This window comes from Myxine glutinosa, chromosome 10, assembly GCF_964187855.1.
Source record: "Myxine glutinosa chromosome 10, kmMyxGlut1.1, whole genome shotgun sequence".
NCBI lineage: Eukaryota > Metazoa > Chordata > Myxini > Myxiniformes > Myxinidae > Myxine > Myxine glutinosa.
The window spans coordinates 68,142,450-68,169,949 of NC_136270.1; the positions used below are offsets into that span (position 1 = coordinate 68,142,450).

A 27,500-nucleotide genomic window follows, 5' to 3' on the forward strand; every position below is an offset into this window, starting at 1 on the left:
GAAGAGATTGCTGTAATTTTTCTTTCCTTATATTTGCCTAAAAATGGCGAACTTAAACATGTTGTTTTTTTTCAAAAACGGCGAATCTTTTTCTTTTATTTTCTGTTTGAGGATCATGAGTGTTTTGTTTCAGACACCAGATTTATTATTTATTTTTGTATTTCAGAAGGTTTTTGCTCCGGAAAACTCGTATGTTCCTGTTGCAGAAAACAGAACACCTCGTGTTCTGGAAAATAGGTGTTTTCCAGTTTATTATATCAAATTCCCTCTCCCCCACCCCCTCCCCACTCATCCATTACCGTGTGTTTGTGTAGTGTGTGTATGTTCGTATATGTCTGCAAAATGCATGTGGCCGTGTGTATTTGCGTGCAGACTTTAACTTTAATATTGCATCCCGGACAGTTTAAACAAAGTTCCACAAATTAATTTGTAACTACAAATTAATTTTTTAAAATCAAATTCAACCGTTACTTGATTTTGTACCTTGAACGTGCATTCACCATTATACAGACTTGGCATTTAATATGGAATATTTTTTTTTTCTTGACTTGGGTTTACTTTCTTAACTCAGTATATCAATCTGGTGAGCTTCTTTTACACTTTGGTGATTTATTTGTTAAAAGAACCATGTTACTGATTGTCTGTCGCAGCAAGAAGTCAACAACAGGATTATATCACAGGTGGCCTGGCAAAATGTACGGACAGGTGCATTTGATGATTGGCTTCACAGTCGGGTATACAAGGGTTGTTGCGTTCTGTATTAGTGGAAAACAACTGCTGCACGTCTCCAAAAGTTATTGCCGCTTCCTCTGGAGATGGGCCGTCAACTCGACAATGCTGTTTGTCATGGAGTGGTGGCTTTTTGAAATTACGGCACGAAACAGCATGCTATTGCTCGGCAGTGTGGCATCACTCAAGGTCAGGTGTCAAAGATCCTGAAACGAAATGCTCAGAGGGGTGTCCCTACTCCAATACCGAGGCCAGGACGTCCCCGCAGAACCACAAGGATGGATGATCGCCAGCTGCACCGGTTAGTCCACAATGGCCGTAGTTGACTAGGAGCAGGAGCGGAAGTGCATATCTGTATGTACTTCCGCTTGCATTGATTGTATATATATATACAGACTTGGCATTTAATATGGAATATTTTTTTTGTGGGGTTGAACTTACTTTTCAAGATGTCTTAGAACCAAAAGTTAATTGGAATTATGTTGAAATTATTCTCGATTTTGTGAATGTGACCTTTAAAAGAAACAAAAACCACATTTGACATTTCGAAACAAATAAATTGATCCTTGAAAGTGATGTAAACTGATATCGAACTCAATTCATGGACAGTACTGTGTTAAACTTCTGTACGTTTTCCAGAAGCATCTCTTTATTTTGCACATCAGCCAAAAAATTTTTTAACAAAAACAAAAGTTAAATTACGACTGGGATTACGGACAGTAAAATTACAGTTCAGTACTTCGTGTAACCCCCGCGGGCATTCAGGAGAGCATGTACACGTTGAGGCATGCTGTTCACGAGATTTGCCAAGGTTTGGACAGGAATCGCTTGCCATGCAGTGACAATAGCCTGCTGCAATTCACGCACAGAGGCCGGCTGCTGGTCCAAGTGGTCGATTTGATGCGTTAATTCTGCCCACAAGTTTTCTATCGGATTCATATCCGGGGACATGGCAGGCCACTCCATATGCTCTACACCACGGTCAGCAAGAAAGTGTTGGATCATGCGAGCACGATGAGGCCGTGCATTGTCATCTTGGAAGACAAAGTTTCCTCGAAAGGTTGCACGAACAAATGGAAGCAATGTTTCTTCCAGAATGGCCCTGTGCTTGAACTGGTTCAGGTTTCCATGCAGAACAACCATGTCAGTTTTGCCCCCTGCATGACAAGCAGCCCAAACGGTCACCCCACCACCTCCAGCTTGGACTCTTAGCACTATACAATCTTCGTTGTGGGCTTCATCCACTTGTCTGTGCACTCGGACGTGGCCATCTTGACGATAGACCAGAAATCTAGACTCGTCACTGAAGATCACGTGATTCCAGTGTCCTGGCTGCCATTGACGGTGCTCTCTGGCCCACTGCAATCAGCGCTGGCTGTGTTGTCTGCTCAGGCGTGGCTTTCTCAGGGGACGCCTGGCACGATAGCCTGCTTGAACCAGTCATTGGTTGACTAGCCTTCTGGATACAGGCACATTTGTCAGTTGCTGCCACTCAGCCCTCAGCCGATTAGCTGACTTGGTACGGCCATTGTGGACTAATCGGTGCAGCTGGCGATCATCCATCCTTGTGCTTCTGCGGGGACGTCCTGGCCTCGGTATTGGAGTAGGGACACCCCTCTGAGCATTTCGTTTCAGGATCTTTGACACCTGACCTTGAGTGATGCCATACTGCCGAGCAATAGCACGCTGTTTCATGCCGTAATTTCGTAAAGCCACCACTCCATGACAAACAGCATTGTCGAGTTGACGGACCATCTCCAGAGGAAGCGGCAATATCTTTTGGAGACGTGCAGCAGTTGTTTTCCACTAATACAGAACGCAACAACCCTTGTATACCCGACTGTGAAGCCAATCATCAAATGCACCTGTCCGTACATTTTGCCACGCCACCTGTGATATGATCCTGTTGTTGACTTCTTGCTGCGACAGACAATCAGTGACATGGTTCTTTTAACAAATAAATCACCAAAGTGTAAAAGAAACTCACCAGATTGATATATTGAGTTAAGAAAGGAAAAAGTCAAGATAAAAATATATATTCCATATTAAATGCCAAGTCTGTATATATATACGATCGGCTCGCGCTCACGTCACCACACGCTCGCTACGTCGCAACAGAGAACGGGCTTGTTTTCCTATTCTAATGCAGGGTACACACTGGGAAACGTTTAAAACATGGAAATTCTGGGGGGGGGGGGGGGGGGGCGGCGTCAGCATCACGGCTGCGGTTTAAACATATTTAAATAATATTTAAACAAAACCATGAAAAATAATCTGGGAAAAGTCTCTAAGTGAGGACGTGGATTTGAGAAAGTAGCAGAGGTGGAAGAAAAAACGAGATATAGGGGGCGGGGCACAAGTCGAGACGAGGAGGAGAGCGAACAATCACGTGTCCGGGAGGAGAGAAGGAATTAATAAAGAATTTTATTTGTTATTTGTTGTTGTTTGTTTATTTGCTTGTTTTGTTTTTAAAATGATGGACAAAGGGTAAAATGTTCGTGAGAGGTAGCGGGGGGGGAAAAGAAAATCAAGGAAACAAGCCAATACTATAAAAGAAAGAACTTATATTCACAAAATACTGACGGGGGGGGGGGGGGGCGGAGGGAGCCTGGAGAGACCAGGCCGCGCATGGGGTGTGAACAAAAAAACGACTAATTACACACAAATTTGCAATAATTACAAAACCAAGACTAAATAGAAACACACAATAACACATACACAATAAAATAACCAGTGGAAATTTGACAAAGACACGAATGGGAAAATACTCAAACTTTGATGTCGTGGAGAGATCGAAGCAAGCCTCCTCGCTCGAGGGACCGGATCAAAACACCCAAAAGACCCCGAAGACTCAAAACACCCCGAAGACCCAAAAGATCATGAAGACCCAAAAGACCATGAAGACCCAAAAGACCCTGAAGACCCAAAACACCCTGAAGACCCCAAAGACCCTTAAATACCCTTTAGACCCAAAAGAGTCTTAAATACCCCAAAGAATCAAAATACCCCAAAGACCCTTTAAGACCCAGAGGAACCAAAAGACCCTTAAGCCCCTGAAGACACCGAAGACCCAAAAGACTCCAAAGACCCAAAATACCCTTGAAGTCCCAGAGGATCCAAAAGACCCTGATGACCCAAATGGCCCTGAAGACCCAAAACACCATGAAGTCCCAAAAGACCCTGAAGACCCAAAATACACCGAAATGGTCAAATATGCCTATCCCTCTGAAATGACGTGTGGTGAGGCGTGCAGAGTGTGCCGAGTCACGCTCGTATTCATCATACATTTTTATAAGCAATTTAAGTTGAAAATTTAAGTTGAAGATATAAAAATGAATAAATAAAAAAAATTAACCCTTTAGCACATACTCACAGTAGTCCGGCAGATATGTGAAGAATTGTGGTAGAATTGTGCCTTTGATGATACAAGCATGAAACTTGGCACACAGTTAGGGCATACCCTTACAGTGAAATTTGGATGTAGGGGCATTCCAGATTTCTCCTTGGCCCAAAATGGCGGCCATTTTACAAAATGGCGGCTAAGAAGGACATATTTACCTATTATTTCAGACTTGTCATTTGTGCTGCTATTGAAACACAATGTAATGAGCATATTATAAATTGTCATGTACATGCTATGCAATACCTTCATACTGGGTTCAAAATTGGAATCTACGGTGGCCTATAAGGGGCAGAACAAATGGTTTACCATTGCAATAGACAGGACTGGTCTAGCGGTTTAATTATTTAACTTTGCATGACTATCTGATTTCTCCTGGGTGTAATTTTGGTTCAATACCTTTATATGAACAACTTTGATGTAGCTTTATGAACTTTCCTATCATAGACTAGGTGACTATAAGGAACAATGCAAGGCTAGTGAAAAGTTACGAAAGCGAATTACTATATTTATGATAATAATGTATGTATTTCTTTTTCAGATGATAACTCGACTGCACTGCACCTTCGCTCATTGACTGTAGTAGCTACCTAGATTTGGTTCCCAATTTGTATATTGATTGGATGGTGGTGGTGGATAATGCTTAATTGACAATGGCCAACAAAAATTTCAAGCTATTAGACCCCCAAAGCCCTAGTACATCTGGAACAAACATGCCTTATCTGACAGATTGGGAGAAGTGTGTGTTATGTCAGGAGGTCACCGATGAGGCCCTTGCCTGTCCAGCTGATTCCAAGCGAACCACAGGGTCCGGATACCAAACTCTTGCAGATTATCTCCTCACCTTCAGCCAGATGGGCTGCCTGCCAAAATCTCTAGAACTGTCCCGCCTGGACGATGGTGAAGGTATCCAGTCAACCTTCCAGAGCCACAAGGCTAAGTGGCATGATTCATGCAGACTGAAATACAACAAAACTGAACTGCATCGGGCACAAAAAAGAGAAACGTCTAGTGAAGAAACCGCAAGTGTCTCAAGAAAGTACACCCGTCACAGAGTACATGTAGACCACACACAGCCACAGCCTGAAAAGTGTTTCTTTTGTGACAAACCAGCGGGTACTAATTCTCTGCGAAAAGCTTCCACCTTCGACCTCGATAAACATGTCAGGACAGCTGCCCTGAAACTAGGAGATCAGGCACTTCTTGCTAAACTGAGTGCAGGTGACCTTATAGCACAAGATGCACAGTACCACGTGAAGTGTCTGGTGTCACTTTATAACAAAGCAAGGGCCACAAGCACAACACTGAATGAACAAGATGATATCAATCACGGTATAGCACTTGGAGAGCTAGTGTCCTACATCGATGATGCCCGCACAGATGCTCTTGTGACACAAGTGTTCAAGCTGGTAGACCTAGCAAGACTATACACCACCAGGCTGGAACAGCTTGGAACAGTCTTGACCAGGCGTGTCCACTCCACCAAACTCAAAGATCGAATCATGACATATTTTCCAGACCTAGAGGAGCACATGTCCGGTCGAGATATTCTGCTTGCTTTCAACCAGGATGTTGGCTCAGCCCTTCAGAAGGCATGTGATCACGACACTGACAGTGATGGAGTTTGTCTTGCTAGAGCCGCAAATATAGTTCGTAGAGACATGTTGAAAATGAACTCAACATTTAGTGGTTCATTTGAAGCCCACTGCCAAGAACATTCGGTACCTAATTCGCTTGTATCACTAGTTTCTATGATCTTGAATGGTCCTAACATCCAAGAGCAGTCAAGCCACTCGTCGGTATCAACACCTACTCTCACAATCTCACAACTCCTTATGTTCAACAGTTACTCACGCCGCAGAGAGAGTAGCAGTACTACCACGTCCACGAGGCACAGTCACAATCGGGAGACTCCCCTGCCTGTGTACCTGGGCACCCTTATCCACACAAAGACTCGAAAAAGAGACCTGGTTGATACTATGTTCAACCTGGGTCTCTCGATCTCCTATGACAGGGTGCTTAGCATCTCCACGGACTTGGGGAACAGAATCTGCCGTTTCTTCCAAAATGAGGGTACAGTTTGCCCCCCTGAGCTAAAAAGTGACCTCTTCACAACTGGGGCAGTGGATAACATTGATCATAACCCCAGTTCAACAAGTGCCCACGACTCCTTCCATGGCACTGGCATTTCACTTTTCCAGCACCCAAATAGCGATAGCCGTGGAGTTCAACGGGTAAACCCAGATGACACATCAACAACAGATGCACACCTGCCACAGTCATACACCATCGTACCTCCTGAATTCTTTGAATTCTTTGAAGATGAATTCTTTGCACATGAAAACCAAGCTTGTCCCCCTGCATTGTCACAAATGGGCAAAATCCGGCTTGGAACCAAGTCTGATCTGGTTGGGTGCTTAGAAGATCTGATCACCTCACGGGAAAATGATGATGTAAGCCCCCCTGTTGAAGTCATGATCCTGGATGGAGCAGCCATCGTGAACATGCTGGCACCTCGTAATGCGAAGACCTTCTCTGAGTATGCATCACTAGTATTCTTGCCATACATCACATCTCAGATACAAAATAAGAGCAGGGTTGATATTATCTGGGATGAATATTTCCCAGACAGTTTGAAAGCCGACACCAGGAAGACGAGGGGTAAAGGCACCAGGAGACGAGTTGAGCCATCTAGTTCCATCCCTCGAAACTGGCAGGCCTTCCTTCGCATAGACGAGAACAAGGTGGAGTTGTTTGACTTTCTAGCAACGAGGATAGCAAACATTGAGACTGACAAGCAAATCGTCACCACAAACCACAAAGAAGTTTTTTGTACACAGCCACGAGATGTTACTGGTCTTTCCCCGTGTAGTCACGAGGAGGCAGATACAAGGATACTACTCCATGTCCAAGATGCAGTCAGACAGGGCTATACCAAGGTGTCAATCCGCACAGTGGACACAGATGTTTTGATCCTTGCAGTGGCAGCAACTGGATATCTTGACATCGATGAACTCTGGGTTGCTTTTGGCACAGGGAAGAATTTCAGGCACTTGGCAGCTCACGAGATGGCTGTGGCACTGGGACCAAACAAGTGCCGAGGGTTGCCATTCTTCCACGCCTTCACTGGGTGTGACACCGTGTCCTGCTTCGGCGGAAGGGGGAAGAAAACAGCATGGGAAACATGGAAAGCCTATGATGAGGTCACCTCAGCTTTCTGCGCACTGGCTGCCACACCAACCATTTCAACTGCAAATGACAACATGGATCCACTGGAGCGTTTTGTTGTTCTGCTCTACGATCGAACAAGCAGCCAGGAACATGTTAACGATGCCCGCAAGCATCTCTTCACCCAGACTGGTAGATCAATAGAGGCTATCCCACCAACGCAAGAAGCCCTCAGACAACACATCAAGAGAGCTGCCTACCAAGCCGGCTTTTGTTGGGGCCAGATGATGATTTGCGCACCTGAGCTCCCATCGCCAAGTGAATGGGGTTGGAAACAGAGTAATAACGGCTGGGGGATATATTGGACAACCCTCACAGAGGCAACTGAGGCATGCCGACAATTGATTATATGTGGATGCAAGAAGGGTTGCAGGAAACAGTGCAAGTGTGTTAAGGCCGCACTCCAGTGCTCAGCTCTGTGTCACTGTGCAGGGGAGTGCACACGATAGTATACAGGAGGAATAACACACCTGTTACATATACACAAACATGTGGAAGACTGTTTTGTAGACTGTTTTATAGTGAAAGTCACTTCCACAGCGTTAATGTGGCATTTTCACTTCATTTCCATTGTGTTTCTGGAGTTTGCTCAAAATAGCTCAAAAAGTAATTATTTTTGTAAAGAATAAGGACCAAATAAATGTTATGTGAGTTTGTTGACATTTAATTATGATCTTACAACCTGTTTACGTGAAAAAAACATCATAGGTGTGCTTGAGCAATAAGTAAATCTAGTTTTATAGACATCGGTACTGTGTATCTTATTATCCGTAAACGGCCATTTTTTAAATGGCCGCCATTTTGTCCCTAGGAAAAGATTTGAATGCCCCTATATCCAAAAATCTTCCTAGTAGTATGCTCTATCAGTGTTCAAAATTTCATGCTTGTATCACCAAAAGCACAATTTTTTCACATATCTGCTGGGCTACAGGAGGGGTAGGTGCAGACAATAAGTTTGGAACACTTTCACAAAGGTTTGAGCAAATAGTTCAGGGATGTGATTGGACATGACAGACTGCACAGATATGCTGACCGTATATTAAATACTTGACCTCACCACCACGTAATTCAAAACAATTCACAACCACACATAATTCAAAACACCTCACCATCACGTACACGCTATGTTATCAAAAACACCTCATCACATGTCGCTGCAGAGACAGGCTTATATACAGGGTCCGGCTGGGAGGTGTGACGATTTTCAGAAAACTCGTACACAGTTATTTTTAGTCAAAGTTCAATTTTTATTTTTTTTATAAGACTACATATATAATGCCATTTAATACACTGTAGCAAAGACATTTTAAAAATGTAATTCATGTTTGAATTGGGTATAACAATGCAAGTGGGGGGTCTAGCGCATGCGTGATGGCTGTTGGTTACTCGTTGTTAGGCGCCATTTCAGTAGCCATGGAGCTGTGGACGATTGAACATCGCGTCTTTGTTGTTGAGACGTTTATTCAAACGGGTAGTTCGGTGGTGCTTACACAGCGCAGATTTCGTACTCACTTCAATGTTGGTCGACGTGGCGCCGTTCCGTCTCGAAACACAATATTGAAGTGGGTGAAAAACTTCAGGACAACTGGATCTGTGAGGCCGGGAGCAGCTCGGGGAGGTGATCGAACCGTTAGGACCCCGGAAAACATCGAAAGGGTTCGACAAGCTGTGGAGGCCAGCCCTCGTCGGTCAGCGGTACGGCACGCTCGCGCTCTACGGATGTCAGACAGATCAGTTCGTCGAATTTTGCACTTGGACCTTCATTATCACATGTACAAAATCATGGTGGTTCAAGAACTGCAGCAGAATGATTTCGTACGGCGGTTTACGTTCGCAGAAAGAATGCTGGAACTGCTGAGGGATGCTGCTGTTCTGAGAAATGCTGGAACTTTTCCGTGGGTCTGCAAGAATGCTTGGACAAGAACGGCCGCCATTTAGATGGTCATTTTTCAAACATGAATTACATTTTTTAAGTGTCTTTGTTACAGTGTATTACATGGCATTATATATGTAGTCTTTAAAAAAAAAAAAATTGAAATCCGACTAAAAATAACTGTGTACGAGTTTTCTGAAAATCGTCACACCTCCCTGACGGACCCTGTATATTAATAATGATGATTACACAGGTTAACTTTCACTGTCTATGAACCATTACCAATGTATTTTAAATGATACTAGCAGGAGTACCCCACGTTACCTGGTGATGTTCTAATCCTGTTGGCATTTTGAAGAAATCAATTTGGGTTTTTTCTATTTTTTGTAGGTGGCTAAAACACTCCCCTATCAACACCCAAAAAGGAAAATTTGTATTTAATATGATAACACACACACACACACACACGCACACACGCCCACACACACACACACTAATCAGGAATAATTTAATATTTCCTTTCACATAGCGACAAAGGCTCAGACACTATAGAGCGTTTTTTTTTGTTTTGTTTTTTAATCCAAAAATCAAATGTTTTTTTTTTCCAGAATTTATGGGGAAAAATATGCCTAAAACACTGGGACACCTAAAACACATCAAGCTCACTGATGAACCTCTGATGGTTTGACGAAGATCCGTTCAGCCATCTCTGAGAAAAATGGCGACACACACACACAGAAAATCAGCTCTCTTATACGATAGATATCTGATGATAGAATGAATTCATTCATTCATTCTATAGCTGCGGCTATTGGTTGCATCACTGCTTGGAGCACGGCAGTGCCCCCTGTGGGTTAGGGCAGGAATTTGTAATTTGGTCAGAGTGCCCTCCCTACTCTTCGCAATGGACACCGTGGGATTTTTTACGTTCACCAACTAATGACAACAGATGGCATGCTAGTTTATCGTCCATCCAAAGGATGGCACACACAATAATGAATCACCCTGCCTGTGAAACACCAGGATGACAGTTCATAGCTGAGCCGAGACTTGAATGCAGGTTATACAGCTGAAGAGACAAGTGTTTGTACCTCTAGGTAATCCTGCCAGCCTTGTATGGGAATTTATTTGGTCACTCATTTCCCTCATACGTTCACGAAGGAACTCCAAAAGCCATTGTAATGGTGCTGTGAGCCATTCAGTGAGTCCACACTGATCCAGTGAGTCCATATACCCCAGCGAAACTCCGCATTATTAAATGTTCTCTAGACTTCATCGCAATACCTTTATGGGTCTACATAGTTGCAGACAGCAAGTTTTGTACAAGTTGTACACACAATGTCCTGCTGTTTCTCTGAATAAAGGGTATGTGTACTTCCCCTTTGAAATAGCGTTACATTATTTCGTTACAAGTTGAACCATTTAAATGATAAAAAATAATTTTGTTCTTTTATTGACTCTATTTTTATGTTGTGACTCATGTTTTGTTTTACTTTTTGGAACACAGTATGGCCCAAATCTACATGGTCGGTCAGCGTCATCCTCTGTGTTGGGGAGGTTGTTTGAAACAGATCAGACCTTGATATGACTTGCATAGGACAGATTGTTTGCTTTCCCACTGTTTTAATGCAAAGGATCATGGAAATCCTGATGGCATTTCATGCCATCTGCACGGCATGGCATCCCGACCAATCAGTCTTTTGGCTGAAGCTCTTTATTGGTTAGATTTCAGTAATTTTACAATTCAAATCAAGGTAATCGTAAAAAGTGTGTGTGCGCGCGCATTCAACAATCACCTCGGGTAATTTTATTTATATTTTTAGCTTTGCCAATATTTAGACATCATTAATTAATAGCCCAGCGGCTAAGTCGAAAAATATTTCACTTTGTGGAGAAATTATGAAACTTTGCAGACAGGTGGAGGACCCCAGTAGGAACATTTTTCGATTAGGACCCAACTCTGAAACGCCCCCTGGTGGCCGATAGAAATACGATTGCAGTGGCTAACCCCCCCACCCCCATGACAATTTGGGTGAACAGGTGATCAGTTAGCACCCCATATGAATTTACTTAGCACCCCATATTATTTCAGTGCTGCCATCTATTTGCATTAGTTTAGGTTAAGACAGAAGATTTCCTTTTTTATGCAAGAAAGTTCTTTGCAGACATCAAAGTTCGTTATCATTATTGTATTAACGCATGTTTTCTTTTACAGGTGGAAAACCATAAACCATGTCCAGGTCATTCAAGATCGTTCCTTTTCAAGTCAATCGGATGAAAATTGAGGATTTTAGAAATTTGGCCTATGTTGACCTTTTGGCCAATGTTGACCTCAAAAATAATTGGTAGTTGTATTCAGTGACCTGATATGTAAATGCTCTTCAAATTTCAAGTCAATCAGATGAAAATTGAGGATTTTAGAAATTTGACAAAGTTGTTGACCTTTGGCCTATGCTGAGTTGGGTCCTAATCGAAAAATGTTCCTACTGGGGTCCCCAACCTGTGTGCAAAGTTTCATAATTTCTCCACAAAGTGAAATATACTGCCATATTTTTCGACTTTGCCGCTGGGCTATAAGGGATTAAATAAATTGCCAAACTTTTGCCAATAAGTGGATTCTGATTTATTGACCGAAAGTTATCGAGATTAAGTTGAGTACCCCTGCTTTTGCATCCTCCTTGGGCCTTTTCACTTGCTTTAGTGAACGTTGGTGTCTTTTGGATTGCATACGTGGGTATAATTAATTAATTTCCGATTTTCCACAATCTCATCCTAATGCCTGCTCCCATTCTTGTGTTTTGAATTTTGTACTTTCCCCCTTGGAGACGGTTTGGGAGCCAATTCATGTTGATGATCTTCAATTCTTTATAACCGTTTATTTTTTCGGTGGTGGAGGTTATCTTTTCACCACCCTTGTCTGTTTGTTTGTGAGCAGGATATTTAAAAAAGTTATGGACAGACTTAGATGAAATTTGGTGGACAGCTTGGGTGTGTGACAAGGAATAATTGATTGGATTTTGGTGAAGATATGAATAAGGATCCCGATACTAGAATTTTGAAGTGATTTTTCACCATTGAGAGATGGGGACAAAAACGATAGTCGTGGCCAAAAATATTGGCACCCTTGCACTTTTTTCAAATAATTGTATTTGAAATTTTCTGAAATTTCTGAAATAATGCACCATTTCTTCCAGAAAATTGTTGAAATTAAAAAATATTTTGGTATCCACATATGTATTTCTTTTGTTTGCAGTGGAACAAAACAAAAAATGTGAAAGAATTACAAAATCTTAGCTTATTCCACGCAGAAATCCGAAAATGGCCCAGACAATATTATTGGCACCTTTTAGAAGTTGTTGGAAACAAGATTTAAGGAAATAAGAAAATAAGTAATAAGGAAATAAGAAATAAGATATAAGGAAGTAAGATAAGAAATAAGATCAGATTCAAACTGATCTTCAGAAACAGGGTACGACAGTTTCAATTCACACCATCCGTCACCAAATCAATGAAAGGGGGTTCTATGGTAGGAGACCCAGGAGGACCCCACTGCTGAGAGAGAGACATAAGAAAGACTGACTGGAGTTTTCCAAAACATACCTGAACAAGCCAAAATCCTTCTGGGAGAATGTCCTGTGGACAGATGAGACCAAATTAGAGCTTTTTGGTGAAGCACATCATCTCCATGTTTACAGAAAACAAAATGAAGCCTTCAAAGAAAAGAACACCTTCACTACAATCAAACATGGAGGAGGTTCAGTGATGTTTTGGGGTTTCTGTGCTGCCTCTGGCACTGGTTGCCTTGATTGTGTGCGTGGCATCATGAAATCAGGAGATTACCAAGGCATTTTGGAGCGCAATGTTCAACCCAGTGTCAGAAAGCTGGGTCTCAGTCAAAGGTCATGGGTCTTGCAGCAGGATAATGACCCAAACACACTTCAAAAAGCACCCAGGAATAGTTCAAGACAAAACGCTGGACTGTTCTGAAGTGGCCAGCAATGAGTCCAGATCTAAATCCCATTGAGCACAGCAGTTGGGAGAAGGCACCCTTAAAATCTGTGAGAACTGGAGCAGTTTTCACAAGAAGAGTGGGCCAAACTGCAGTTGAGAGGTGTAGGAGGTTCATTCATGGCTATAGGAAGCGCTTGACTGCAGTTGTTTTGTCCAAAGTCCGTGCTGACAAATATTAAGTCAAGGGTGTCAATAATTTTGTCGATGCCATTTCTTTTTATTTTCTGATTTAAAAGGACATATTAAGTTCGGAATCAAAAACAAAGGTTCTGTAATATTAACATTGAAATAAAGAATTGTGGAGACCAAATACTTTTGACGATTTCAACTTATTTTTAGAGAAAATTGTGAGTTATTTGAAAAAAGTGCAAGGGTGCCAATATTTTTGGACATGACTAGCGACAAAGACTAAGGCTGTATAGAATTTTTTTTTTAAATGATCTAAAATATATATATATATATATATTGTTGCGGATCTCAGATTACGGCGCTCCCCTTACCGAGGGGGGTTTAATCCCCTCGTCTATTACACTGGCCGTCCGAGTCCTAGAAGGTATCGCGCTCCTTTGTGGGGTTGAGGTTGACCAGGGTGACTGGTCAATGGGGTCCCAGATACCTTCGCCAACCTCGCCGCAAAGCAGGGCGCCACTTCTGCCCTAGCCACGGACAAGATGGAATTTTGCCGAGCGGTTTAGCAATCCGAGGCTCTAGCCGTTAGCAATAAAACTAACCCGATTCTGAGCGGTTTTAATCTTGCCCAACGTATTCAATTTGGAAAAGACTTAAGCGACCGGATGAGAGGAACCAAAGAATAAGAAGGGTGAAGGAAGAACAAATATGGTTTATTAACTATATAAAAGAGGAAACGAAAGAAGGGAATATACATGGAGAAAGGAAATAAAAGGTCATAGGGCAACCTTATACATTCTTATATAACACGCCCAGGACAAACAGACAGACTCACACGGAATGGTAGCTGGTAGGGGAGGAAGGTCCAGGCAGATGGTTCCAGGCGATGGGATGGTCCAGGCTCTGGGTCCGCGGGCGAAGAACGGCTGGCAGCTTAACGCGCGACCGGACCTTACATATGCGAGGGGCTGGAATGCGCGTACGTATAGCGTGCCGAACGCTCTCAAAACCACGGCAGTTCGTATCGAAAAAGATCGTCCCAAACGATCCTATGTTCTTATATTCGCCGCCTCTGCGCTGTTCGCGTAAGTTTGCCGATCTTCTCTCCTCGCATCTGCCGATCTCCCCCGCATCTGCTCTCTGCGTGAAAGGGCTTTGCGCTCGCGCTTTTATTGCAAGCCTCGCTTATCAAGCCGCGTCCGCTTTGCTCCGCCTACCGGTGAACATGCCTTGGCCCGGATTGGTCACGAGAGTTCATTGTTACCTCCCCCCGTGATGCGTTGATGGGGCCACGCCTATGTTCCTGGCCGCTCCTCCCTTTTTCTCCAACTTGACCGCGTGCGTAATGGCGGCTGGCAGGAACAAACCAAAAGGGCAGCGACGACGGCAATACGGCTACTGGCACTTTGGAGAGAGAGAGAGAGATTGGGGATAATTGAAGGGGCCTAGGTTATTTGATTAATACAACGCAGAGTCAAACTATTGGAAACAGATCCTTACCTGAAACACATACTAATGAAATAACTAAAGAAGAATCTATGGTGTCCAACGTGTTGCACGTGGCCTAACTAGGGTGCGACCTTTGACCTTCCCACCAAAAATGGGAGTATTTACAGGGGATTATTTATAAGGGTACATTTACAAAAATGTACTCGTGAAGGGTTCTCAAAACCACAACGATATATATATATATATATATATATAATGGTATCTGTAATCTGGTTCTCCAACCTAATGAGCGGACAACATGACGTCATCGCCATGCACGTCCGCCTTGCCTGCAAAGTTCCAGAGGAACCATCTAGCAGTGCATCATTACGGATTATAAATACAGATACTGTCACAAGTGCATGCAAAGCTCACAGTTACCGACCTGGTTTCGCCCTTGTTGGGGCTTCATCAGGGCAACGCAGTGAGGCTTTCCATACACTTGTAACTCTGTGACCCTTTCGGTTTTTATATCAGTCACTATGCGACCTTCATATCATCAGTGGAGAACCGCCAGCAAGGTGTCCCATACAGCTGCTGCTGCACCTTGCTGGGAGCGATGGTTCCTCTGGAACTTTGCAGGCAAGGCGGACGTGCATGGCGATGACGTCATGTTGTCCGCTCATTAGGTTGGAGAACCAGATTACAGATACCATTATTAGTAACTCCCAACCGCAACCAGGTCGACTCCATATGATGAGTGGATACCAGAGATATATATATACACACACACACACACACACACACACACACACACACACACACATATACATATATACATACATTTACATACATACTATCTTTTTTCCTTAAAACACTCCTGACCCTAATTGATGCACCTCTGAAAGTCTGATGAAGATCTGTTTGGCCATTTCTGAGAAAAATGGTGACAGACAGACAAACATCTATCTTGTGGTATAGATAGTCTCAGTACCCAACTTGGTGTGTGTGTGTGTGTGTGTGTGTGTGTGTGTGTGTGTGTGTGTGTGTGTGTGTGTGTGTGTGTGTGTGTGTGTGTGTGTGTGTGTGTGTGTGTGTGTGCGCGTGCATGTGCTATAATGTAAGTGTGCTTTGCATTTAGATTTGGGAAGAGGAGCGGTGAGGTATGAAAACCACAAGTGCATTAGATGGGACTAAGTGAGTACCAAGGACTTTTATGTACCTGGCACCAAATTGGTAAAGGGAAGTAAAATAAACTTGTCATATGACAAAACATTATAATTCTCGTGTTTTCCTTCATGAATACATCTTCTCAATCTTTTATTGTGGTTCAGAAGAGGCCAGCATACATCAACAATTTCTCTTCCTGCTTTGTTGGTAGATTTCTTTGATTGGATTTTCACAGAAAAACTCCATTGCAGCCTTCTTTTGTTTTGTTACTTTTAAATTTCTTGTTGCAGTATCTGAGGCTGGTAGGTGAGAAGGAACACAAATCACGTGCGCACACGCGGACAAATACATGAGGCAACACCGGACGTGACCTCAGATAAACACAGCTGGTGTTTCCTTTGAGGAAGGTGTGTAAATGAGACAACTGCAGAGCAAAAAGTGATTACTTACTTACTTACTGCGTCGAGCTAGCTCGGCATGAACAGTTTATAAAAAGGTACCAAAAAAGCTACACATAACATTAATATAAGAAACTTAGGTGTCCTACTTAGGTGTCCTCTCCCCTTCTTCAGGGAGAGGGGGTAGGTTGGGGTTATTTTGATATTGTGCCCATGCCCTGCTTATGGGTACCCCGAGCACATATGAAAAATTTGACGGAAATTGGCCAATCATTTCCTTCCCCTCACCCTGCTCCTTCAAAGCCTCTGCCCCATCCCGCACCCTCCCAATGCCACCTGCACGTCCTGCATCCTCTTTTGCACCTGAGAAGGTGGAGAGATTTCTGGCAACCCTCGATTGATTCTGCAACTGGCCCGGATGGCATCGCTCGTGAGTTCTGAGAACCTGCTCTGCTGCTCTTGTACTTCCTTTCACAACCATTTTACCCAATCATCTTCCATATGCTTGTAAAACGTCCAAAATTATTGTATTCCATAAACAATGTGCAAAAACCAATACCCTTAACTACAAACCTATTCGCTTGCCTCCAAACATCAGCAAGGTCATGGAATCCATCGTCGCAGTTGATATGAAACCCTTCCTTTTCTCCAACAACCTCATCTCAGATCATCAATTCGGATTCAGACCAGGACACTCTACCTTTGGTAACGCTGCTTCTACTCTCCCAACAATGGATGGAGGCCCTCAATGTCAGACATGAGATCAGGGCGATCTCTCTGAATAGATCTTGAGCTTTCGATACATTCTGGCTTTCCATCTTACTCTCCAACTTATCTGCCTATGGCATCCAAGGCCAACTCCACACGTGGCTTACTGACTTATTCTACTCTCATGATTGGTCATGCCCAAAGGTGTGCCAATGTGTGGCTCTCAATGAAATCCTTTCATTTCCTTACCCTGTCAAGGCTGGATGGAGTGCACCATGGCAGTGTTCCGGGCCCAGTCCTATTCCGAATCTTCATCAATGATCTCTCACTCTGTAAAAAAAAATCCCATCAAGTGCTCTGCTATGACATCCCTCATCCTTCAGACGGGCAGGCTGCAGCCTCTTCACTCTCTTCAGACCTTGATAGAATCACAATCTGGTCAAACACTTGGACACCATATCTTTCAATCCTAACAACTCTCACACTCATTCACTCTCACTGAAAGGACTGTCTGGCAAAACCCTTCAATATACTTTCTTAATAATCCTCTTGAGGAAGTTGTCATTCAAACTTCTGGGTTTCACTATCAACTATGATCTTTCTTCGGCAACCCACATTTCAAAGTTGGCCTCCAAAGCCAGCTGCCGACTCGTCATCCTCCATAGTACAAAGTCCTTCCTTGATGCACCTGAACTCCTGTCCACCTACATGGCCTTCATTTGCAGTTTGATAGAGCACTGCTACAGTTTGATAGAGCTCTGGGCCTGCCTCACAACTTGCTCAACTTGACGCCGTGGAAACCAAGGCCTTCATAATTTTTGGAATGCCCCGTGATTAAGCTGTTCTTGGTTATTTATTTTTCTAAAGTGTTTAAAGAGTTATTTTGTGTCTGAAGTGTTTATTATCGTGCAAATCAAATCACAAAGCAACTGTGACTTCTTGGAAGAGAAACGTAATGACGACCTGAGTCACCACCTCCCTCGAGTGCATTCTGGTTTTAGTTTCACACTTTACATCCCTTTGCCTGGGTGGGCATGAGTCATGCATGCTGTTGCCATCTTTGCACATCTTTGCACACAACATTGAATGAATGAATGAATGAATGATCGTTTTAAGGCCATTTTCTCCGCTAGAGCGGGGGTTAGCATTGCGGGCCCCATGACAATCATGGTTCCCTGTTTGAGGCAATGTTTTTATGGCCGGATGCCCTTCCTGACGCCAACACTTGGTCGCCTTTTACGATGCACAGGGATACGGTGTACCTATTCTAAACCGGGCTACACACCGTGATCATTCATCCCAGCAAGCTGGTACTCAATTTGCCGACCTCGGAGGGATGACAGGCTGAGTCAACCCCCCTGACGTTAATTCAGCGATCGATCGGGATTCGAACCCAGGATCCTAGGATCCCAAGCCGGCACCCTAACCGCTAAGCCAACGCCAGGCTATTTGCACACAACATTGTCAAAAACATTTCTGTCGCACATTATGGTCATGTTGATCTGGTATATTCACGTGATTTCCAGCATCGTCTTTACATCCTGAATCATCAAGCCTCCTCCATTCTTAAATCAGCTCTCAGCGAAAGGAGATGAGGGAGGGAAGGAGTGGGGGACTTGAGGCCAATCGTTGGCGTATGAGGATGTGACCTTTTGATCTCTACTTGAACAAAATTATTTAACTTTTCTATTTTATATCATCATGATTTTCCTTTTTTGCAAAATATTAATCCGCTTGCTGTGGCAGTACTTACTTCCAGATCGGTTACATGTGTGTGTGCCCCCTAAATACGGACGCAATCACCATTTTTCATTATTTCTTGTTTTTGCAAATGATCAGCCATGTGTACGTCCGATAGGTTGATGCTGGGCTAATGCACTTACCTTTGAGCTGTCTGGTGTAATAGAATAGGAGCTGACTATAAACCCTCATCCATTACAAACCTTAATAAGCATTTTTATCAAATTGTAGGATAGTGAATAATACAAGTGCCAAAATTGCACAATTTTAGCTAATAATAATTTATGTGGTGAAGAGATTGTGCTTGCATTATTAGCATCTTGTGTGTTTATGTTGATCCATCATTGAAGAAAGAAAAGAAAAAGTCCACTCACAATATTGTTTGCTCTTCCACGTGATGGGTTAGGTCTTTGCGGTATCGATGTTTCAATAAAACGTCACATTGTTTCCTGTGCACCGGAATTCAAATGGCTTTCTGTTCAGGTTGCAGGCCTGTTACCCAAGCATGCACTATCAATCATGTCATTGCGTTTTGATTTCGAAATGCAAACAACTTAGCAATCTCTTGTTTTTTGCCTCTAATTTTTATATGCTTAACTTTTGGACAACCATTGGGGTGCAAGTACACCCCAAGTCACATTTAAACTTCAATATCCTTTGTCTCGACGGTCATCCAAAGGTAAAAGCCCCTCGTCATGGTCCTCTGACCCCACCGTCTGATAAGGCGAACAAGTTATGCTTTTTGTGCACTTTGTACCTGCTGGTTCTCCTCATTTGTACCTGTAATGTAAACACAATTTCCAGTGGATCTGCTTGACCGACTCTGCCATGAAAAAAAATACCCCCGTCTGCACTCATGAATCCCATTTGTACTCTTGAATGTTGGATTTGGATGTTAATATAAGAGATTATTTGAGTATACCTCTTGAAAAGATTATGCCATTGTGTGTTGTGACGCTGCCCTCCAAAAAAATACTACTTTATGGTCAAGCACTGCAATCATTGACCTTAATGACATCAGATAACAAACTTTCTGACTTTCTTACTAATAAGAAGACAGACTTTTAACATTATTGGTGTCTTCCACGATCAGGCCAAAGCACGAGGCCAATTACTCTCACATCACAGATAGGCCATGACCTCTTGTTTCACAATCCCTCAAACTCTTCCCTCAAAGGTTCGATCACACTCTTCCCTTGAAGGCTTCAAGCAATTGGTGCACCACCGTCTCAGGTTATCCCCATCTCTACTTGCAATCTTTTTTACTCCATTTACTCCACCTTAACTCATACTTACAGGTTAGAGTATTTCCTTCTCTCTCTCCCTCTCTTTCTCTCCCTTGCTGTCCTGCCGTCTCTCTCTCCCTCTCCCACCCTCTCCATCTCTCTCTCACTCTCCCTCTCTCTCTCATGTCCTCTCTCTCTCCCTCCTTTTTTCTCTCTCTCCCTCCTTTCCTTTCTCTCCCTCCTCTCACTCTTCCCCCTTCCTCTATCTCTCTCTCTCTTTCTCTCTCTCTCTCTTTCTCTCTCTCTCTCTCTCTCTCTCTCTCTCACTCTCTCTCTCTCTCTCTCCACCTCTCCACCTCTCCACCTCTCCACCTCTCCACCTCTCCACCTCTCCACACCTCCACACCTCTACCTCTCTACACCTCTACCTCTCTACACCTCTACACCTCTACACCTCTACACCTCTACCTCTACCTCTATCTCACTCTCTCCCCACCCCCCTTGCTCTCCCTTTCTCCTCTTTATCTGGTTTGCTCTTTCCCTTGCCTGTTTTATGCAGCTGTTGCTCCACTGCTCCACTTACTACATTGCCTTTTTATGAACAGGATTTCTCAAAAACCTGTTTGACGGATTTGGACGAAATTTGGTGGAGAGGTTGGGTATGTGACAAGGTCGAAATTATTCGATTTTGGTTAAGATACGGATCTGGATCTGGATACAAAAATATTTTAAGTGATTCTTCATCATTGAGAGTTAGTGCCAAAAACGATATATAGCAGGATATCTCAGTTTTGGATGGATTTGGACTAAACTTAGTGGACAGGTTGGGTTTGTGTCAAAGAATAAATGATTAAATTTTGGTGAATATCCGGATACAAAACATTTTGGCTAGTGATTCGCACATCAACCCATAAACCTTTGAAGAAGGAAAGTAGTGCACACACACACACACACACACACACACACACACACACACACACACACACACACACACACACACACACACACACACAGTCATCAACCTCTGATGTACTTTGCCAATATCACAACCTTTTACACACTACTGCCTCTCTCCTCCTCTCCCACACCCTTCCTAAATATATCTTTCTTTTGATTGTATTTACAGCTGAGATAGATGGATGTTTTTAAGATTGTAAACTAAAGTGTTTATGGCATGAATGCATTTTTGCTGAAAGGTATGATGGATCACCGCATTGTAATGCGACAGCTTGGGATCACATTTTGCCCTTGTCTTCTCGCAGTCGATGGCACCCTCAGAACCTTCACCAGTTTACATGCATGGCGTACACATGTCTGTGGGGCCAGTATTAAGTGCTCAAGAGCGTCCACCACCCATACCCACCCTCATGCATGCCCATGGTGCTTTGACAACCATCGACCAGTCACATCTCCGCGCCCAGCTCGGTCTGGGACTGGGATCGGGGGCCGGAATGCCCCACGGTTCTCCCTCTCCACCAGGAAGCCAGTCGGCCACTCCATCGCCTTCGAGCTCGCTAAATGATGAGGATCCAGAGGAGCTGAATAGGGTATGCTTGAGAGCAAGCGTTTGGACATTGTGTTCAAAACTGATTTTGATTTTAAAACTTCCATTTATGACCTGATGTTTAAAAGGATGCAACTTTATTTCCTGCGCTTTAGATTTGTTGGTTAGGCATAAGGAACACATAATTTGTTTACTTCCTATTTGATAATGTCTTCATATTGGATGCAATTTAGTGGAACCATAAAATGTAATGAAGAAACCAATAGTTATCCAGGGAATAGAGGAGGGAGGGAGTGAGTGAAAAAAAAAATCAAGTTTTGTCCTGATAAAGATCATCACCTTAATAAGATCCCTCTTCTTGACATGTTGATTATTTACTTCCTGCTTCTGACAGTTATCGCTTTGTGTTATTTCAGTGCAATCTAGTGCAACACTGTTTGTCAGGATGAGTCATTTTCTAAATGGAGCATTGGTAACCATGGAAATGCTGACTCATTTGTAACCATGGTGATGTTTACTCAGGAGTGTTTGGTCCATGTAAACCATTAGCTGGAGTGATCCTTTTGTGGTGCCGATTGTTTTGGCTCATCTGACGTTGGTGTTGTCGCCAAATGATTTTCAGCATAGATGAGCCAACCTGCCAGTAGTAATGCCTAGGCTTGAACTCTTTATCTATCGCAAATATTTGACTGAAATAATGTAAAGGCATTCAAAGGTGTTTCTAACATGTGTTCGGTAAAGGCTAACCTGCTTGCTAGCCTTGCCTGGTGGATTATTTTGGGAATGCCTTCGCACGTGGTCAGGTGGGACCGTGTTTTGCATTGTATTGTGTTGCTGACATGACGGGGTTGGATGTGATGGCATGGGGAGGTGTCCTGTCTGAAAAGGTTTTGTTTTTGGCTTTCAGCTTGCCATGGAAAAGCGACAGATGGTGGATCTAAACCGAAAAGCCAAAACTAATAATAAAAAGAAGAAGAAGGCGAAGGACCCAAACGAGCCCCAGAAGCCTGTTTCTGCATATGCGCTTTTTTTCCGGGACACACAGGTGAGATGAAGATGGAAACATGTGCCATTAGCTCTTTGTATAAACTGCTCGCTGTTTTATCTACCTTTAACGGTGTCCAAGGCTCATGGAGAAGCTTGTACACAACTTGCAAATAGGACAAGGCTGTTACGAGACTATACAACTTTACGCATGCATTGCAAGGACATTATGAGATGATGTTGAAAAAAAAATCAACGTTAGGAGAGGGATTTGAACCTGGGATCCCAATATCATACAATACATTGTGTGCTGATAATGGAATGCCAAACAACAACAACTTCCGACAGTTGTGGTGGAGCTTTTATTCTGCTGTCCTTCCATATCTCCACACCCCTCTAATTCAAACACAGGCTGCTATCAAGGGTCAGAATTCAAGTGCAACGTTCGGAGAGGTTTCCAAAATAGTGGCGTCCATGTGGGACAGCTTAGGAGAAGAACAAAAACAGGTACGTACTTCTTTAGGTGATGGTGTGCAGAAGGAACAATGAGGTCTCGGGTCCCCAAATCTCCTTCACACTTTCCTTCTCGACATTGCCTTTTTGTTATTGTTATTCATTTTACAGTTGTATAATTATTTCTTTATTTTACCCACACGTCTACTTCCCATTGTCATGTCTGTTAGGTTGAACAATAACGCAACTTAAGTATTTGGAACATTGTTTTCAGAATGACCTGAGAGAATATAATGGAAAACCAAATACTACATTGGAGTCATCAGAAGGAACCCGAATGAGCAAAGAGCAAAGATGGAGTTCCAACCTGGATAGGAAGAACCTGGATAGGATTCGGGTTTCAGCCGCTACTCCACAACCCTAAAACCCACCCAGGCGCAGCCAAGTGAACCTTCCAGTAAAATCTCTGTAATAATTCACTTCTCCTTGGACAGATCGATGAAGAAAGAAAAAAAGAAAGAACAATCAACAATTAGAATGAATAAGGAGAAATATGAAAAAGTGGAAAGAAATGTTAAAGAAACAAATATCCCTAACTCCTAGCCCGAGCTCCTTCCCTTAACTCCTAGCCCTAGCTCCTTCCCTTAACAACTAGCCCTAACTCCAAGCCCTAACTCCTAGCTCTAATGCCTAAACCTAATGCCTAGCCATAATGCCTAGCCCTAACTCCTAGCCCTAATGCCTAAACCTAATGCCTAGCTATAATGCCTAGCCCTAACTCCTTGCCCTAATGCCTAGCCCTAACTCCTCACCCTAACTCCTAGCCTTAGCTCCTTCCCTTAACTCCTAGCCCTAACTCCAAGCCCTAACTCCTAGTGCTAGCTCCTATCCCTAACTCCTAGCCCTAGTAGTCCGGCAGCTAAGCTAAATATAGCATAACAATTGTGCATTTTGTGAGGAAAGCACCAAATTTGGCACACTAGTAGACTATCATATTGTGAAAAGATCTGGATATTGGGCCATCTCAGATTCAGAGATTTGATTTTTGCAAGATTTGCAGATTTTGCAGATTTGCAAGCTGAGACTGCAACGCCAGGGACGGCCGACTCCTTCCTGCGAGCTGCCCACGTCACCCGCACAAGAAGAGCTCATCAAATCACTGCAGCGGCACTGCACATCCTGCAACACCATGCGTATGAACGCCACTGTATGACATATGCTGATGATGCAGAAGACCTGCCTGAGTTCGAAGACTGGTGTCACCAGAGAGGAGAAGACATTCCCAACTTTCAGTACTGGGCAACTGTGCTGGAACTAGAGATGTTGGTACTGGTCTACGTGCGTTCTCTGCGGCAGGCTTCATTCACGATGTACCTTGATGCCCTGACGGAACTGGTCCCATGGTTCCATGCCTTAGACCACACACACTATGCCAGGTGGGTCCCTGTTCACCTGAGGGACATGGTTGCACTCCCAATGAAGCACCCAGATGTAGCCAGAGAATTCAGGGCTGGCAACTTCACTGTACAGAAGACGAAGAAGGTGTTCTCTTCGATCCCAATCGAATCGAAATCTTGCAAAAATCAAATCTCTGAATCTGAGATGGCCCAATATCCAGATCTTTTCATAATATGATAGTCTACTAGTGTGCCAAATTTGGTGCTTTCCTCACAAAATGCACAATTGTTATGCTAAGTTTCCCCACTATAGCTCCTAGCCCTAGAAAGATGTTGGGAAGAACGCAAATAGATAGATTTCAGCATTACTTCCTCAAGCAAAAACGCAGCAACAGTTGCAAGCTACCAGAGGTCCATCAGCGGCGAAGCAGAATCCACACAGCATCAGGACATGGTACAATCGTAATGTAATGGAAAAACAAATACTGCTATTTAATGGGGAACAATATTGTTAATTGTTCAGTCGGGAGAATGAGGTGCGATCTTCATTTACAGTTGAGGACGTTTTCACATTTATCCCTTTTTAAAATGTTTGAGCCAAAAACATGACCTTTGGCTCAAAATTCTTCAAAAAATGTATAAAAAAAATTGAACATCTCGACCGAGTTTCGCTCGTGCAGGATCCCACATGGTTGATGAACAATGTTTGACCGACACTGAGATTTTGTTTGATTTTGAAGGTGCACTAGCGGCAGTGTTTAATGGCGATCGTCGTTAGCAAATGCATTTTGGACTAGAAATAAGTGACAAAATCATCTCGCTAGTTGCATCATCACTGATGTGCATCTGTGCCGCTGATATAATACTTCTGCACACGAAGGTGAGAATTTGGAATTTAGCCAAGGTGCCAGTGACCATCGCCTGATCTTAACAAAAAACACAATGAGATATTTAACATCCGCAAGCTAATGCTGGCAGACGAGTCCCAAGGTCAAAATCCATCTGAGTAATGGCGCACTTTAAATGTACAGCCCAGCCTTCCAAGCACCAACCATTCCGATGGTTTTCAGTCAAGTTGAGAATCAAACCCAAACAATGCTAAGTGCACTACTTCTGCACCATCCTGTCGGGTTTGAGTGGCTGTTTGGGCTGTTGGTGGTGTAGAATGGTGGTTTGGACTGGGGGTGATGTAGGGTTATGGTTTGGACTGGTGGTGATGTAGAATGGCGTCGGTGTAGAGTGGCCATTTGGACTTGCACAGTGGTATAGAGTGGAGATTTTGACTGGCGGTTTGCACTGGTGGTGGCATAAAGTGGCAATTTGAACTGGTGGTGGTGTAGAGTGATGCTTTGGGCTGGTGATGGGGTAGAGTGGTGGTTTGAAGTGGCGAGGGTGTAGAGTGGTAGTTTGTAGTGGTGAGGGTGTAGAGTGGTGGTTTGGACTGCCAACTGCGTAGTGTGGCGGTTTGACTGGCAGCTGAATAAAGTGGCAGTATGGCTTGTCAGCATAGAGTGGCTGTTTGGACCGGCGACGGCATATAGCAGTAGCTTTGACTGGCGATGGTGTTGAACGGCAGTTTGGACTGGTGATGGTGTAGAGTGACAGTTTGGAATGGCAGCAGCATATAGTGGTGGTTTTAACTGGTGACGGTGTGGAGCTGCGGTTTGGACTGGTGATGGTCATGCAACTGGCAATGCTGTAGAATGGCGGTTTGGATTGACAAAGGTTTAAAGTGGTGGTTTGGACTGGCAGTGGTGGTGTGCAGTGGCAGATTGGACTAATGGTGGCAGTGTCCCGTGTCGGTTTAGACTGGCAGTGGTAGTGTAGAGTGGGGGTTTGGACTGGCGATGGTGTGGAGCGGCAGTTTTAGTGTGGTGGCAATGTAGAGTGCCTGTCTGGATTGGTGGCCTTTTTGAGTGGCGGTTTTAACTGGTGATAATTTAAAATGGCAGGGTTGACATTTGACATGTTATTATACCAGTAAGAAAATCTCGTATCAGTTTGGCATGAATTTTTCATGCAGTATGTTATTTATTTGTTTGTTTTGCCCTGTAGGTATACAAGCGCAAAACTGAGGCTGCAAAAAAAGAATACTTGAAGGCATTATCAGCATACCGCGACGGCCTTTTGTCCCAGGTATTAGCATATTTGGCAGAAGACTATGAAGGCCAAACCCAGTCTTGCATGATATATTTTGTTTGCCATAAAGTACAACTTTTAATGAATATCCTGAAATATTTCATTTATGACTTGCTTGGCAACATTATGCCATCTTCAAAGCATTTTTGTTTCATTCCTAGCACTTTCCCCATCCAAAGTCTTCACTCATCCATGCTCCTCATTCCACCAAAGTTCATCTTCTCATGCTTTTAATCATTGTCTCTTGATCATTACTACCCATTTACTGCTGTCCATGTCATTTCTTAAGCTAACTCCTGGAGTTATTTGTGCTTATTGCAGACTGGCATGGATGGGAGTGACATGGATATGATGAGTCACCAGAACCAGGCTCCAGCTCATTCTGTGGCCTCACAAATGCTCGCGGCTTCCGCTCCCATGCCTCCCCCATTGCACCCCATGCCACAAGTGGCTTCAAAACTCACAGCAGCTGGGCAGATGTCCGTGGCTATGAGCAGCATGCCACCACCACCACCACTTATGACTGCTCCACATTACCAGCAGCGCTTGGTTGCAGCACAGCAGCAACAGCAGCAGATGTTGATGGAACCACATTCTTTGTTGCAGCAGCAGCAGCAACAACAACAGCATCAGCAGCAGATGATGGTGTCTCAGCAGATGCCTCCACCTCCAACACCTCCATTACAACCACAGCCAATGGCTGCTGATCAACCGATGCTGTTACATCAGCAGCAACAACAACAGACTATTGTAGTGCAGTCCCATGAATCCCAGTCACTACATTTGCAAGAGATGCCAGAGGAATCGCATCCATCACAGCACCTTGTGGCAGAAGTGGATGCTGGCATTCGGGAGGATTCCTTTCCACCGAATCAGGTTGTCACCATGGACATTGCCAACACAACGTGTGCCAACTCGATGTCAGCCATCCAGGCATCATCCTCAGATGTTCGTCAGGGCAGTGAGGACATCATGGATGATGG

At 43.7% G+C, this 27,500-nt stretch overlaps 1 protein-coding gene across 3 annotated transcripts in view; it reads left to right on the forward strand.

Annotated features, from left to right (window-relative positions):
* Positions 1-27,500, forward strand: part of LOC137434123 (TOX high mobility group box family member 4-B) — a 212,944-nt gene that overhangs the window by 167,099 nt on the left and 18,345 nt on the right. For all 3 annotated transcript variants that reach the window (XM_068126812.2, XM_068126813.2, XM_068126811.2), the window contains 5 exons: positions 21,303-21,587; positions 22,452-22,589; positions 22,940-23,035; positions 26,434-26,514; positions 26,839-27,500. The exon at positions 26,839-27,500 is cut by the window's right edge and continues 109 nt beyond it. In XM_068126812.2, coding sequence (XP_067982913.2) covers positions 21,303-21,587; positions 22,452-22,589; positions 22,940-23,035; positions 26,434-26,514; positions 26,839-27,500 — 1,262 coding nt within the window. The remainder of the gene's footprint in view (positions 1-21,302; positions 21,588-22,451; positions 22,590-22,939; positions 23,036-26,433; positions 26,515-26,838) is intronic.